Source organism: Capricornis sumatraensis, chromosome 20, assembly GCF_032405125.1.
Source record: "Capricornis sumatraensis isolate serow.1 chromosome 20, serow.2, whole genome shotgun sequence".
In the NCBI taxonomy this organism is placed as follows: domain Eukaryota; kingdom Metazoa; phylum Chordata; class Mammalia; order Artiodactyla; family Bovidae; genus Capricornis; species Capricornis sumatraensis.
In genome coordinates, this window is record NC_091088.1 from 66,380,007 (window position 1) to 66,396,969 (window position 16,963).

Consider the following 16,963-nt stretch of genomic DNA (forward strand, 5'->3'; position numbering starts at 1 on the left):
CACTCAGTCAGGAGCCAGGCTGACCCCTCTGCACTCTGGGGTTGCAGAGGTCTCTTTGGGAGGACGTGAACTCAGCGCCCAGTCTCCCACAGAAGAGGGTGACCCCAGACTTACTGGATCCTTGGAGCAGAGCCTGGAGCACTGGTCAGTCAGGGAGGCTGAGGGTAAGCCGTGCGGGGCTGGAGCTGAAACATCTCCAAGAACTGAAGCGGGAAGTCCTGAGCACAGAAGACAGTCCTCACCCCTGGGTTGTTGGGGTGGAGATGGGGCTGGGAGGGCGGGGACCATCTGCTGTGTCGCTATCAGCCCTGACTCCTCTGTGGTTACCCTCGGGGGAGGTTCTGAGAGGGTTTTGTGTTTTTTTTAAGTAGTTAAGATGATTGTGTGTTAATTAATTAGGTTACTGATTGGTATGCTTGGTCTCTGTGGCTGTGCGCGGGCTTTCTCTAGTTGCAGCGAGTGGGGGCTACTCGGTGGCGGTGCAGGAGCTTCTCACGGCTGCGACTTCTCTTGTTGTGGAGCACAGGCTCTGGGGCAGGCGGGCTGCACTAGCTGTGCCTTGTGGCCTCAGTAGTCCTGGCTCTAAGAACGGGCTCAGAAACTGCAGGGCACAGGTTTAGTCACTCTAAGGCGTGTTGAATCTTCCTTGATCAGGGATCGAACCTGAGTTCCCTGCACTGGCCAGCAGATTCTCTACCACCAGGGAAGGCCCTGAGATGTTTTCTTTGTTGTAGTAAAGTACACATAACAAAATTTACCGTTTAATTCATGTTAAGTGTGCAGTTCAATCATGTTCTGTGTGTGTGTGTGCACTAAATCACTTGAGTCATGTCCGATTCTTTGCAACCCTGCCAGGCTCCTCTGCCCCTGGGAGTCTCCAGGCAAGAATACTGGAGTGGGTTGCCCTTTTCTCCTCCAGGGGATCTTCCCAACCCAGGAATTGAATCCAGGTCTCCTACATGTCTTGCATGGGCACCCGGATTCTTTACCACTAGTGCCACTTGGAAAGCCCCTCAGTCATGTCAGGTATATTCATATTTTGTGCAACCCAATTCCAGAACATTTTTCCCCTGGCAATGCTGAATCTCTGTTCCTGTTAAATAACAATTCCTTCTTTTTCCTTTTCCAGTTCCTGGCAATCACCATTCTACTTTCTGTCTCTGTGAATCTGATGACTCTAGAGCCTTCACTTAAATGGAATCACACAATAGTTCTCAAGTGTAGTCACGCTTATTTTACTGCGTATGATATCTGCAAGGTGCATCCATCATGTGTTAGAATTCCCTTCCTTTCTAGTGCTGAGTAATACTCTCTTATTGGTACATATCTGGTCAGTGGGCACTTGGGTTGCTTTCATGTTCTAGTTATTGTGAAAAATGCTGCTATGACCAAGGGTGTACAAATATCTCTTCCACAGTGTACTTTCAGTTCTTTTTGGTATATCCTCAGAGGTAGAATTGCTAGATCATAAAGTTCTAAGATTTTTATCTGCTTGTGATAGAGAAGATGTTCACATATTGAGGTATGGGGAAGTCATTTTGCTTATACATGCTTCATCTTGAACTGTGCGTGAACTAAACCAGCCTGTCTAACCCCCACAGCTCATCTGCTTTAACCATTGAGGTAAAGAGCATCTGGTGTGAAGATAAGAACGAGTAACTCCCTTCTAATGGTGCCCATATTAACACTCCCTCCAAGATAAGGTTCCCTTCCCAGACACCAGGGCCCTTCTGTCTCACTGCCTACATACTAAGTCTGTCTCTTTTGAAACCCTGAAGGAATAGACCCTGTCATGTGCAATGCATGTTCTCTGTTTGGATGCGGTATAAGACTGTGCTGGAAACCATGCTTCAGTGGGACAGTTCTGAGAATTCCCTGGCAGTACTCTGTGCATCCTCTGCAGTGGGCATGGGTTCGATCCCTGGTTTGAGAACTAAGGTCCCTTCACCCTCCCCTCCTTCCTCATGCCATGCAGCTGGGCCAAAAAAAAAAAAAAAAACAAACCAGAGCAGTTCTTCAAAGTTATTTAAGTGGCTCTCTCCCAGGCTATAGCGCTCAGCTTGGCTCAAGTAAAACTCTTTTATTCCTTTTAGATTATTGAGTCTTTCCATGGACACTTGAACTCATTTGATCATAAAGGTCCGTGAGACGTGTGAGCTGTAAGACTTGGGACTCGACTTACAACCCTGCTCCCTCCCGGTCCTCTTGCTGGGCTCCCCATTGCCTGCATACGACCTGAGACACTCCAGTGCGGGGGACACACAAGCCCAGCTGGACCCCAACCAGGAGAAGGGGAGCTTAAAGCCTCTGATGTTAATTCAAGCAACACAACATGGAACCAGCATCTCACGTGCACCCAGCCTTGCACAAAGGATGGAAGAGGGTAAAAGGGGTGTGACTTGGTCTGCTTCTTCAGGGAGCTCTCAGCTGGGAGAGCTGAGCACAGAGACGGAGAAGGAAAACGATGCAAGAGATCAGGAGCCCTGCCCCTCCTGGAAGGAAAACCCGAGAGTGAGAGGGGAACGTTGCAGCTTTGGAGGATGCTAGTGAAGTGTTGACTAGATTCTGACCCGAGTCAAGTGACCCACGTGCTAAAACACTGGGCACAAAGCAGTGAAAGGAGACCAAAATGCAGCACTTGATGGACTCTCACATCTGCTTCTTTTTTTAACATTGAAGTATAGTTGATTTACAATATTGTAAGTTAAAAAAACAAACAAAAAAAGCCACACAAGATGAAATGAAGTGGTTTAACCTTTCTGGAAACTTCTAGTTGGTTGAGTGAGGACATGCTTGAATCCCCAACTTGGTAAGAAAAGTGTAGTATTAGTCACTCGGTCATGTCGGACTCTTTGTGAGTCCATGGATTGTAAGTAGGAAGTCAAGAAACACCTGGAGTAACAGGCAAATTTGGCCTTGGAATACGGAATGAAGCAGAGCAAAGACTAATGGGGTTTTGCCAAGAAAATGCACCGGTCACAGCAAACACCCTCTTCCAACAACACAAGAGAAGACTCTACACATGGACATCACCAGATGGTCAACACCAAAATCAGATTGATTATATTCTCTGCAGCCAAACATGGAGAAGCTCTATACAGTCAACAAAAACAAGACCAGGAGCTGACTGTGGCTCAGATCATGAGGTCCTTATTGCCAAATTCAGGCTTAAATTGAAGAAAGTAGGGAAAACTGCTAGACCATTCAGGTATGACCTAAATCAAATCCCTTATGATTATACAGTGGAAGTGAGAAATAGATTTAAGGGCCTAGATCTGATAGATAGAGTGCCTGAAGAACTATGGAATGAGGTTCGTGACATTGTAAAGGAGAAGGGATCAAGACCATCCCCATGGAAAAGAAATGCAAAAAAGCAAAATGGCTGTCTGGGGAGGCCTTACAAATAGCTGTGAAAAGAAGAGAGGCGAAAAACAAAGGAGAAAAGGAAAGATATAAGCATCTGAATACAGAGTTCCAAAGAATAGCAAGAAGAGATAAGAAAGCCTTCCTCAGCAATCAATGCAAAGAAACAGAGGAAAAGAATAGAATGGGAAAGACTAGAGATCTCTTCAAGAAAATTAGGGATACCAAAGGCACATTTCATGCAAAGATGGGCTCAATAAAGGACAGGAATGGTATGGACCTAACAGAAGCAGAAGATATTAAGAAGAGGTGGCAAGAATACACAGAAGAACTGTACAAAAAAAGATCTTTGTGACCCAGATAATCATGATGATATGATCACCCGTGTAGAGCCAGACATCCTGGAATGTGAAGTCAAGTGGGCCTTAGAAAGCATCACTATGAACAAAGCTAGTGGAGGAGATGGAATTCCAGTTGAGCTATTTCAAATCCTGAAAGATGATGCTTTGAAAGTGCTGCACTCAATATGCCAGCAAATTTGGAAAACTCAGCAGTGGCCACAGGACTGGAAAAGGTCAGTTTTCATTCCAATCCGAAAGAAAGGAAATGCCAAAGAATGCTCAAATTACCACACAATTGCACTCATCTCACACGCTAGTAAAGTAATGCTCAAAATTCTCCACGTCAGGCTTCAGCAATACGTGAACCGTGAACTCCCTGATGTTCAAGCTGGTGTTAGAAAAGGCAGAGGAACCAGAGATCAAATTGCCAACATCCGCTGGATCATGGAAAAAGCAAGAGAGTTCCAGAAAAACATCTATTTCTGCTTTATTGACTATGCCAAAGCCTTTGACTGTGTGGATCACAATAAACTGTGGACAATTCTGAAAGAGATGGGAATACCAGACCACCTGACCTGCCTCTTGAGAAATCTGTATGCAGGTCAGGAAGCAGCAGTTAGAAGTGGACATGGAACAACAGACTGGTTCCAAATAGGAAAAGGAGTACGTCAAGGTTGTATATTGTCACCCTGATTATTTAACTTCTATGCAGAGTACATCATGAGAAACGCTGGGCTGGAAGAAGCACAAGCTTGAATCAAGATTGCCGGGAGAAATGTCAATAACCTCAGATATGCAGATGACACCATCCTTATGGCAGAAAGTGAAGAGGAACTAAAAAGCCTCTTGATGAAAGTGAAAGAGGAGAGTGAAAAAGTTGGCTTAAAGCTCAACATTCAGAAAACGAAGATCATGGCATCTGGTCCCATCACTTCATGGGAAATAGATGGGGAAACAGTGGAAACAGTGTCAGACTTTATTTTTTTGGGCTCCAAAATCACTGCAGATGGTGATTGCAGCCATGAAATTAAAAGAGACTTACTCCTTGGAGGAGAAGGCAATGGCACCCCACTCCAGTACTCCTGCCTGGAAAATCCCATGGGCGGAGGAGCCTGATAGGCTGTAGTCCATGGGGTCGCTGAGGGTTGGACACGGCTGAGCGACTTCACTTTCACTTTTTTCTTTCATGCATTGGAGAAGGAAATGGCAACCCACTGTAGTGTTCTTGCCTGGAGAATCCCAGGGACAGGGGAGCCCGGTGGGCTGCCGTTTATGGGGTCGCACAGAGTCGGACACGACTGAAGTGACTTAGCAGTAGCAGTAGCAGTACTCCTTGGAAGAAAAGTTATGACCAACCTAGATAGCATATTCAAAAGCAGAGACATTACTTTGCCGACTAAGGTCCGTCTAGTCAAGGCTATGGTTTTTCCTGTGGTCATGTATGGATGTGAGAGTTGGACTGTGAAGAAAGCTGAGCACAGAAGAATTGATGCTTTTGAAGTGTGGTGTTGGAGAAGACTCTTGAGAGTCCCTTGGACTGCAAGGAGATCCAACCAGTCCATTCTAAAGGAGATCAGCCTTGGGATTTCTTTGGAGGGAATGATGCTAAAGCTGAAACTCCAGTACTTTGGCCACCTCATGCGAAGAGTTGACTCATTGGAAAAAACTCTGAGGCGGGGAGGGATTGAGGGCAGGAGGAGAAGGGGATGATAGAGGATGAAATGGCTGGATGGCATCACTGACTCGATGGATGTGAATCTGAGTGAACTCTGGGTGTTGGTGATGGACAGAGAGGCCAGGCGTGCTGAGATTCATGGGGTCGCAAAGAGTCGGACACGACTGAGCGACTGAACTGAACTGAGGCTCCTCTGTTCATGCGATTCTCTAGGCAAGAGTCCTGGAGTGGGTTGCCATTTCCTTCTCCAGGGGATCTTCCCAAACCCTGTGTTTGAACCAGGGTCTCCTGCATTGCAGGTGGAGTCTTTACCATCTGAGCCCCTTCCCTGTTTCTTGTTGGCTGGGCAGAGTCTTCTTGCTGCGGGAGCTTTCTCCATCTGCAGTGATGGGGCGGCTGCTCTCTAGCCACGGTGCTCAGGCTTCTCTTGCTGGGGAGCGCGGATCCTAGGGTCACAGGAATCAGCTGTGGCACAGGGGCTCTAGAGCACAGGCTCAGTAGTCAGGAGGATTACTTTAAAAGAAGACCTTGGAGATGCAAGGGAGGCAGAAAGAAGCCTTCTCGGAGCCTCCCTTATCAGACTCAAAGCAGAAAGTTCTGGTAAGTATGGCTGCCAGAAAGTCCCTCTCTGAGGAGTGGGTGTGCCCATTGGCTCCCAAGAGCCCAATGGTGAGTAAAACTAGGACAATAATTGTGGAGACAATAGGGGAAGGAGAGGGTGGGAGGCATTGAGAGAGTAGCATGGAGACATGCACGTGACCATGTGTAAAGCAGATGGCCAGTGGAAACTTGCCATATGATGCAGGGAGCTCAGACCTGATGCTCTGTGACACCTAGCGGGGTGGGAAGTGGGAGGGAGGTTCAAGAGGGAGGGGACACAGGTCTACCCAGGGCTGACTCATGTGGATGTATGGCAGAAACCAACACAAAGTTTTAAGGCACTTATCCTCCATTTAAAAACAAATACATTTAAAATTTTAAAAAATTTTGCTCTCTTGGAGTTTTCTAGCCTGAAGAAGCTGGAAAGACTACTCACACCTGCAGAGACAAATATTATTACAAAGCGTCTCATCTCTGAGTTCTTAATTTATTTGTCTTTCCCAGAGAAACGCTTTTGTTCTTCCCATAAAAGCCTTTTCTCCCTACACCCCTCTTCTGAGTTAGGTACAGAAGCCTGTAGCTTTAATCACTTAGCAAGTCATACTTTTGTTGTCTCCTGTATATAATCCTTCCTCCTGGTAATTTGCCCTTTCTGTGTCATTTTTGCAGGCTCCAGTCAAAAAACCTAAGAGGATAAAGGGGGAACATATTTCTGTTCCAAGAGCAGCAAAGTTTAACTGTTTCCACAATATGATGTTGCTGCTGCATAAAATGTGTGGCCAGGTAAAGGAAGCAGTGGACGGCGTTCAGACATTTAACGTTGCCATAGAGACGACTATGTGCCAGGAACTAAAATAGGCATCAGAGACTTAGAAGGAGAGAGCTCCACTCCCCACTTTAACAACGGGGGCATTGGAGACAGTGTATCTGGAATCCATTTCACACACTTTTTTTTTTTAATTTTTAATTGGAGGATAATTGCTTTACAATGGCTTATTGGTTTCCGCCATACATCGCGATGAATCAGCCATAGGTACACGTATGTCCCCTCCCTCTTGGGCCTCCTCTCCTACCTCCCACCCCATCCACCCCTCTAGGTTGTCACAGAGCACTGGGTCTGAGCTCCCTGGGTTGTAGAGCAACTTCCCATTAGTGATCTATTTTACACCTGGTAATGGAAATGTTTCAATGCTCCTCTCTCAATTTGTCCCACCCTCTCCTTCCCCCACTGTGGACACAGTCTCTTCTCTATGTCTGCGTCTCTATTGCTGCCCTACAGATAGGTTCATCAGTACCACCATCTTTCTAGATTCCATGCATATGCGTTAATGTAGAATATTTGTTCTTTTTTCAACTTACTTCACTTTGTATTAAAGGCTCTATGTCCATCCACCTCATTAGAAATGAGTCAAATGTGTTCCTTTTTATGGCTATCGGTCACACTATTTAATTGGTATAAATGCTGGATCATTTTTCTGCCCTGGGGAATTGTCAACATTCTGGTTTTGGCTGATGGTGTTTTCACTCAAACTGTAAATCTATCCCTTATGTTCAAGATGAGCTGTAGTTGATCTAGAGGCTTGAGGACACTCTGATTCAGCTTTTCATCGGGGCTGTGTTCCGGGCGGTGTTCTGTGTTGCCTGTTACAGCACACGGGGTAACATGGGATATCTGGCTGTCCCCCAGCGGTAAGGGAAGAACAGCAATCAGGTGATGTCAGCCTCCTCCATCACAGTTTCACCCGACAGTTTCACCCTCCATTGTTTCCCAGCCTGTATTTTAGTAGACTTGCAGGACGGTGAACTTGCAGGATTTTCCTAATTCTGTTCATCCTCTTCTATCTATTTTTTAAAAACTCACCTAACAACTTTGCTGCTCAGTTTCTTGACCTCCATCCCTCCTTCTTTCGACTGCAGCTGCTCATTTCCACAAACAGTTGAGTACTTCATAATAATCAGTGTCCTCACTGTTCATAATCTCAGTTTCAAGCATTATTTTCTTCGGTAACGTCTTTTTATTTTTACTTCTCTAGTTTCGCTTCCTGTCTTTTAGTTCCACCTTACCATAACCGTGGTCTTCCCTGTGGCTCAGCTAGGAAAGAATCCGCCTGCAATACAGGAGACCTGGGTTTGATCCCTGGGATAAGAAGATCCCCTGGACAAGGGAAAGGTTACCCACTCCAGTATTCTGGCCTGGAGAATTCCATGGACTGTATAGCCCATGGGGTTGCAAAGAGTCGGACATGATTGAGCAACTTTCACACAACCGTAACCATTCATCAACAACCATTACTTCCCACCCTCTTTCCTCACCCCTGGCAATGCAGGGTTTTTATTTTTTTAAAGAACTTTTCCTCATCATCTCTACTATCTAACTCTAAGAGTCCGTGACAGAAAAGTAAAGTGCTTATTATACAGTGTGATACATGTCTCAGTAAAGCTGAGGGAGAAGATGAAAATGACCGTTTCTCTTTCTCAGTAAAATAATTCCATTTATCTATTATTATTCTCTTTTTCTTAAAATCTCTTTCATCTGAATTAATAGGGCTATGCATCTTTCCTGTGTTACTGTTTGCACAGTGTATCTCTTCCTTTCCTTCTGCTTCCAACCCATTTGCTTTCTCATGTTTAAAATGCAACTCTTTTTTAAAATTCACATTTATATATTTTTTTCTTATTTTTTGGCCACGTTGCACAGTTTGCAGGATCTGAGTTCCCCAACCAGGGATTGGCCGTGAGGCATGTGGGATCTTAGCCCCACGACCAGGGATCGAACTGGCACCCCCTGCGTTAGAAGGCCAGTCTTAACCACTGGACTGCCAGGGAAACCCCTGAAGTACAGCTCTTGTCACAATATATGGTTACCTGTGTTTCCATCTCATGTGACAATCTATGTGTTTTCACTGACAACAGGCACAAGAAGACACTGCTTATGTGCAAGCTAATATTTTATTTCTTCCTCTGGTTTCTGGTTACATTTCTGTACATTTTTCATGAAAATTCTCTTTTCTGGATGTCTATTACCCGACTCGATGAACATGAATTTGAGTGAACTCCTGGAGTTGGTGATGGACAGGGAGGCCTGGCGTGCTGCGACTCACGGGGTCGCAAAGAATCAGACATGACTGAGCCACTGAACTGAACTGATTATGCTTTTAAATGCTTCCTTCAGCATTTGCAACATTAAAGTCACTTTGTCCACTAGCAATAAATACACGGCTGTAAATGCATTCCACCTTCACATTCCATAGAGGCTCACAGTGCCCCTCGAACCAGCAGATCCTCCAGGGCATGGAGGGATTCCACACAGCATCTCTCTCCTGTGGTTAAGATGACTCAGCATCAGGGATGTTTTTGCCCAGCATTTGGGAGGTGGAGGCTGGTGTGTTGCTCAGTGTCCTCCTCTAAGTTGTGTCGGATCCCATATCCAAAGTATATGGCAAATCCTAGTAGGGAAATGAGACAGTGAGAAGTAAAAGCAGGCGCTCTCCTCACTTATAAATGCCCAATAGGCCTCCTATTATGGAGGCTGACACAGTTTAGGGGAGAGGTGGTAGGAAGATTGGGTTTGGTTACCGAAGAGGCCTCTTTACTCCAGAAAGTCACTTACCAATCCCCATCCAGATGCCAAATAGGACCCAGGTCCAAGTGCTCATGAGCACCATCAGGTAAATGTTCACGAAGATGCTCACCAGTGGGAGGAAAGGCAGAGCAGGGACCTGTGGGCAGAGTCAGGTCATCCCTGAACACAGCCTAGACATCTGAAAGGGAGACCCTCTCCCATGTGGGAGGGACAAGTTCAGAGCAGTTCAGGCTGTGTGTTCAGTGCCTACTTAGATCGTGTATGTAAAGCACTGAGTGTGGATCAGGGAAGGGTCCACAGGTTTCAGCAACTCCCCTTCCTCCCTGCTCCAGCAAAGGAAGCTTAGACCTAAAGCACGCAGACCTCCTTCACTCAAGGAGGACACTTTGGGGCATGAGGTCACCTACCTTGAAGTGAAGAGCAGTGGGGTCCTGGGGCTGCCTCCAGATGATGACCATGACCCCAGTGATGAGCAGCAGCAGCAGCACTGCCACTGTTGTGAGCACGGGGTCTCCAGAGAACACCTGGCTGGGCCACCAGGCCAGGATCAGGCTCAGGATGGTCAGCAGGAGAACTGCAAGGGTCAAGGTGGAGGAGAACAGGCTGGACCCAGAAGCCAAAGATGTCAGGACCTCGGGTCACACCCCTCCCCAGGCTGCCCACATCAGGAAGGGCCATCATATCTCCAAGACACCTCAACTGACAAATATACACTCCTACCCATCCTGGAAATTTCAGAATACCACCAAAGAGAAGTCCCACTGCTCACCAAGCAGGAAGGCACATCCATAGACAATCTGGCCAGATTTCCGGGTGGGGATGGTGCTGGGAGGGAACCACAGACTCTTTAGAAAACTTAAGGTGCTGGCTTCAAGTACAGAGTCCAAAGACCTTTCTTTGACTACAAGCTCCATCTCAGTTTCTTCCTCTGTTTTTTGGTTCTTGCTTAAATTCTGGTCTGAGTGATACCTGAATTAGAGGTATGATGGCAACATGAATAGCAGTCCCTACTCACCCAACATCACACAGCCGAATCCATCTCTTTTTTCCCACAAAAGCAGAGCAGGACATTTAGAAGGCAGCATGAGGCAGAGAGGATTAGCCCCCATCAATCCCCACAAGTCAAAGACCCCCAGTCAGGGTGGAGTGGAGTCTCACCTGAGCACAAGGACAGAAAAATCGACCACCAAGTTAGCAAGCAGGGACCGAAGTGACATGAGATCCATCAAATCACTGAAATGGAAGAGTAACGCCAAGACCCCTAGAGGGAGGACATGAACAAGGTGGGGGGCTGGAGTGAGAAACAGCTGGAAACATGCAAGCCAAAGAAGATAATCCAAAGGGAGTGGTTTTGTTTATCTACCTGCAAGGTTTCCAGAAATCATGATGACCCTGATGTGGGTACGTGTACGGGCGTTGACTTGGGCAAGAAATCGGAAAAGGAGCCCGTCCTCTGCCATTGTGTAGATCAACCAAGACATGGCAAACATGGTGTTCAGGAGGCTGGAAAAGAAAACAGAGAGGGGTGAGAACGTGCAGAAGCAGGGGAGACCAGGGCATCAGCTCCCTCGTCTACATGGGGTAAAGTGTCTTTCTCTCTTGTCTCTCAATCCCAAGGGCTGGGATCCCCGAGCATCTGACAGTCAATGAGGAGAAAACCAAGACACTGACCTGGATGAAAGAGCACAGAGGATGCCAACAGCCACGACATATCTGGCAGGGCGCCACCCAACATGGAGAAAAGCCTGTAGAAAGGGGCTGTCAGGGTGAATTTGGTAGTAGGGCACCATGAGGGTGAGAGCTGCTGAGACACCAAAATACACCACAAAGCAGATCAAGACTGAGACCACGATGCTGATGGGGATGGACCGCTGAGGATTTTGGGCTTTTTCCCCTGCAGGATTAGAGGAAATACTGGGTCAGGAAACACACCAGAGTGAAACACACCTTTCTTGTTGAACCTCCAAAAGAAACCCCTATGCTCATGTCAGCCCAATCCGAGCCCACACCCTGGATGGGACACACAGTGACCGTGTTACCTGTAGTGACAATGGAATCAAAACCAATGAACATGTAGAAACATAAAGCTGCTCCTCGGAGAATCCCATCAAAGCCAAAAGGCACAAACCCTCCAGAACCCAGAGGGCCCAAGCTGTGGTGAGAGAAGAAGCAAGGAAGAACGTGGGTGAGGTGTGTTCAGCCATGTATACTGGACTCCTCCCTTAATATGACGAGTCCTGCGCCCCAGGACCCCTAGGCCAGGTCTCTTTAGGTTAGTTTCTCAATTGTGTCCAACTTCATACTCATAGATTGTACCCCACCAGGCTCCTCTGTCCGTGGAATATTCCAGGCGAGAATACTGGCATGGTTAGCCATTCTGTTCTCCAGAGGATCAGGAAGACCTGGGGATTGAACCCTGGTCTCCTGCATTGCAGGCGGATTCTTTACCATCTGAGCCACCAGAGAAGCCTGAGATGTCTTCAACCTCCAGATTCCCAGATGGGCACCCTTTCTCATGCCATACATTACTAAGGTCAAGGACATCCTCCTAACCTATAAATGTCTTTGGATTCAGAGGTGTTCAATGTGTAGTCCTGTCCTGTGAGTTTCCAGTTGTGCAGGTCTCCCGTAATGAAGCCAGAGACGATGATGAAGCTGAGGACCAAAATGTTGATGCCCATGAACACTTTGTTAACCTGGGGTAACACATGAACTCCCAGAACCAGTAGTCCTGTGGGATGAAAATGGAAAATGAAACTTTCCGAATAACTAAATCCAGGACTCCCCTGGTAGTCCAGTGGTTAATTCTCCAAGTTTCCACGGCAGGGGGCACAAGTTTGATCCCTGGTTGGGGAAGTTCTGCATGCCTCATGGTGAGGCCAAATAAATAACTGAATCCATAGAGATAGAAAGCAAACACATTTTGTGCCTAGGACTGGTGGTTATGGGTGGTGGACAGACAAAGAGTGACTGCTCAAGGGGTATGGGGCTTCCTTTTGTTGTGAAGAACATGTTTGGAACTGGAAGGAGGTGATGGTTACACAACATTGAGAATGTACTAAGTGCCACCAAATTGTACACTTTCAGGTGGTTAATTTCTTATTGTGGCCATCATCTCACAATATACATGTCTATCAAATCATCTTAAACTTATACAACGTTGTATGTCAACTATATCTCAGTAAACTGGAAAAGTTTCCTCTCAGTTAAAAACAATCTTTGTGGGGTGGGAGGGAGGATCAAAAGGAAGGAGATATATGTGTACCTCTGGCTGATTCACAACGATGTCCAGCAGAAACTAACACAACATTGTAAAATATATTCCAATAAAATGATAAAGTAAAAAAATAATCAATAATAATTTTATAAAACCTTTGGTACTTCCCTGGTGGTGCAGAGGTTGAGAAACTGCCTTGCGTTGCACAGGATATGAGTTCGATCCCTGGTCCGGGGACTAAGATCCCATGTTCCAGGCTGCAACTGCTGAGCCCAAGCACAGCAATGAAGAGCCCGAAGGCCACACAAGAAGACCCAGTGCAGCCAGGAAGGAAAAAACCAAGTTTGATTCTCAACTGCGGTAATTTTATCCCACAAGGGACTTTTGGCACTGTCTGGAAACATTGTGATTGATACAGTTTGGAGGGCTGCGCATCACTGGTATGTAGTACATAAAGTTCAGCGTTGCTACTCAATATTCAACAATCTTTTTTTTTTGGGGGGAGGGGTGACCCGCTTTCCAGGCAGGATCTTAGTTCCCCAACCAAGGATTGAAACTGCACCTTTATTAGTGAAAGCACAGAGTCCTTCCTAACCACTGGACCACCAGGGAATTCCCCCAAAAAATGATTAAATAAAAAAAAACTGAAATGCCCAGGATAGCCTGCCCGCCGAATAACGAAAGTGTTAGTCATTCAGTCGTGTCCGGCTCTTTGCGACCTTATAGACTGTAGCCCACCAGGCTCCTCTGTCCGTGGGATTCTCCAGGCAAGAATACTGGAGTGTGTAACCATTCCCTTCTCCAGGGGATCTTCCAGACTCCGGGATGGAAGCCTGGTCTCCCACATCGCAGGCAGATTCTTTACTATCTGAGCCACCTACTACCTCTAAGAATGATCCAGCCCAAAGTTTCAATAGCCCAAAGGTAGGGAAGAAAATGGTCTTTGTCTTGCCTTCCTCTCTTTCTTATTCCAAACCTTCCTTCCCAGTCCTAATTCCCCCACCATTCGGGAATCCTGAGGCTTTCCCAACCCAGCTTCCCATTCACATCTCACTCTTCCCACCCTAGCTCTGACCCCTGACTCACCCGTGAGCAGCAGCACCAGGCCCAGGGCGAAAAAGTCTGGGTACTTGGCCAGGTAGTAGGGCATATACAAGGAGAAAGTTCTCTCTAACGCCTGAGAGATGTGGTTCCCAATCAGGCTATCGAAGGTGTAGCTCCAGGCCCGGGCTATACAGGCAGTGCCTACAGCAGCAGCAGAAGGAATGTTTATGAGCAAACAGAAATTGAACCGCTATGATCTAGGGAGAGGAGTGAACAACAATAACAACAAAGAACCCCTAATATCCAGGGATTCAAAGAGCTTCTTCTCATCAGGTGGGGAGGGCAGACCCAGATAATTCACAACATAGGTCAACTCTTTAATATGCTAGGAGATCAAAGTTACAGAAAATGAACAAAAAACACAGGGAAGTGGGACCAGGATGGGGGGATCGGAATTGGCATTTTAAACCAGAGTGTCAGGAAAAATCCCAGGAAGTCAGCAGCTAACCAAAGTCTTCACTATGATGAGGAGATGATCCTGAGGAATTTGCCTCCGTCTACCCACTTCCTGTGCAGGGGGTGGTTCAGATGGTAAAGAATCTGCCTGCAGTGCAGGAGACCCGAGTTCGATCCCTTGCTTGGGAAGATCCTTGGGAAAAGGAGATGGCAACTCACTCCAGTATTTTTGCCTGGAGAATTCCAGGGATAGAGGAGCCGAGAGGGCTACAGTCCATGGGATCGCAAAGAGTCTGACAAGACTGAGCGACTAACACCCACACCCACCCACTCCCTACAGTTCCCTTTCCTTCAAGGTTATTTGGTGTCGCTGTTGTTTAGCCCCTAAGTTGTGTCCAACTCTTTGTGACACCATGGCCTGCAGCACACCAGGCTCCTCTGTCCATGGAATTATGCCGGCAAGAATACTAGAGTAGGTTGCCATGGCCTTCTTCAGGGATTCTTCTTGACCCAGGGATTAAACTCGAGTCTCCTGTACTGGCAGTCAGATTTTTGCCACTGAGCCACCTAGGAAGCCCTCAAGTTCTTAGTCTCATCGATTAAGGAAAGCAGGATTGAAGGGAAACCTGGCATGCTGCGGTTCCTGGGGTCGCAAAGAGTCAGACACAGTTTAGCGACTGAACATCAACAGTGGCATCGAACTGAGTAGAATGAAGTTGTAAAGAATTTCTGTCACTATTACCCATCTCCCCCCACAAGGTGGGGTTTGATCCCTGGGTTGGGAAGATCTGGGAGGAGGGCATGGCAACCAGGACATGGCAACTCACTCCAGTATTCTTGCCTGACAAAATCCCAAGGATAGAGGAGCCTAGAGAGCTACAGTCCATGGGGTCGCAAAGAGTTGGACACGACTGCAGTGACTGAGGACAGCACAGCCCTGCAAGGTGGATAACATCTGCTTGTGAATGAGCAAAGATCCCATTCATCTCTCCTAGCTTCTTGATCTGAAGCCCCACCCCTTCCTGTACCCCAATATCTCACCAACAGTTAAGGACAGTATGCGATTCCAGCCGATGATGAAGCCATACACCTGACCCATGATGCTATAGCTGTAGAGATACATAGAACCAGAGCGTGGTACACGGGCCCCAAATTCTATATAGCAGATCCCAGACAACAGAGAAGACAGGGCAGCCACCAAGAAGGAGAGGATGATTGCTGGTCCAGCGATGTACTTGGCCACTGCTCCAACCAGGATGTGCACGCCAGCTCCCAACATCCTGCGCACGCCTATGATCACCAGGTCTAGGGTGTTCAGACAACCAGCCGTGTGACGGTCAGTCTCCTCTCTGGGCCCCAGTGGCCGCCTGCGCAGCAGCTTCTGACCAAATTGGTGAGCATCCTGAAGTAGCATCCTAGACGGAGGTCACGAGGCTACGATCTGCTGAGGAAACAAGATGCAGAGCCGTCAAGATGATGAACCCCCCACTTCTTCTGACACAGCACAACAGCTCCCAGCTCCTTTGAATTTCATCTGGAACATGGGTCTCTCCACCTTCATGCTGGAGCCGGGCTGACCCCCCGCACTCTGGGGTTGCAGAGGGCTCTTCGGGAGAATGTGAACTCAGCACCCAGTCTCCCACAGAAGAGGGTGACCTGAGACTTACTGGATCCTTGGAGCAGAGCCTGGAGCACTGGGTCAGTCAGGGAGGCTGAGGTTAAGCCGTGCGGGGCTGGAGCTGAGACATCTCCAAGAACCGAATAGGGGAGTCCCTGTGAACAAAAGACAACTTTTTGTTGGGGTGAGGATGGAGTTGGGGGCAGGAAGGAAGCATCTGCAGAGTTGCTATCAGCCCTTGATTCTTCTGTGGTTACCTCAGGGGGTGCTTCTGAGAGGTTTTTTTTTAAATTGTGTTGTAATACCACAAGGAGATCCAACCAGTCCATTCTGAAGGAGATCAACCCTGGATTTCTTTGGAAGGAATGATGCTAAAGCTGAAACTCCAGTACTTTGGCCACCTCATGCAAAGAGTTGACTCACTGGGAAAGACTCTGATGCTGGGAGGGATTGGGGGCAGGAGGAGAAGGGGACGACAGAGGATGAGATGGCTGGATGGCATCACTGACTCGATGGACGTGAATCTGAGTGAACTTCGGGGGTTGGTGATGGACAGGGAGGCCTGGCGTGCTGCGATTCATGGAGTCGCAAAGAGTCGGACAAGACTGAGCGACTGAACTGAACTGAACCCAGAACGTATCATTAACTATTTTAATCTTTTTTAAGTGTGTAGTTTAGTTAAGTACATTCACATTTTAGGCAACCAAAGTGTAGAACTTTCTTCATCTTGTAAAACTGAAACTCTGTACCCATACAACAAAATTCCTCCTTTCTTCTCCACCAGTCTTGGCCGCCACCATTCTACCCTCCGTCTCTGTGAGCCTGACCGTCTAGAGCTAGGGCGTTGCTGCTTCAGTCATGTCCAACTCTTTGGGACCACTCTAGGTACTTCATTCTTGTGGGTTCATACACTATTTCTCCTTTGTTGTCAGGCTTTACTTAGTATAATGTCAACAGAATTCATCCACGTTGTAGCATGTGTTAGAATTCCCTTCAATTTTAATGCTGAATAATACTGCATAGTATTATGAGTACATATCGCACCTGGCTTATCCGCTTCTTGGTC

General features: G+C 47.2%; 1 protein-coding gene across 1 annotated transcript; it reads right to left on the reverse strand.

The window, feature by feature from the left end:
* Positions 1-9,055: 9,055 nt before the first annotated feature.
* Positions 9,056-15,693, reverse strand: LOC138096057 (cationic amino acid transporter 3-like). The gene is made up of 11 exons (XM_068992138.1): positions 15,321-15,693; positions 13,866-14,024; positions 12,116-12,293; positions 11,602-11,714; positions 11,234-11,456; positions 10,926-11,065; positions 10,721-10,823; positions 10,332-10,531; positions 9,970-10,136; positions 9,590-9,698; positions 9,056-9,425 (listed from the first exon to the last, which is right to left on the reverse strand). Exons 1-11 carry the CDS (start codon positions 15,691-15,693, stop codon positions 9,322-9,324), a joined length of 1,869 nt encoding a protein of 622 aa, XP_068848239.1. The 3' UTR covers positions 9,056-9,321.
* Between the last annotated feature and the right edge of the window lie 1,270 nt (positions 15,694-16,963).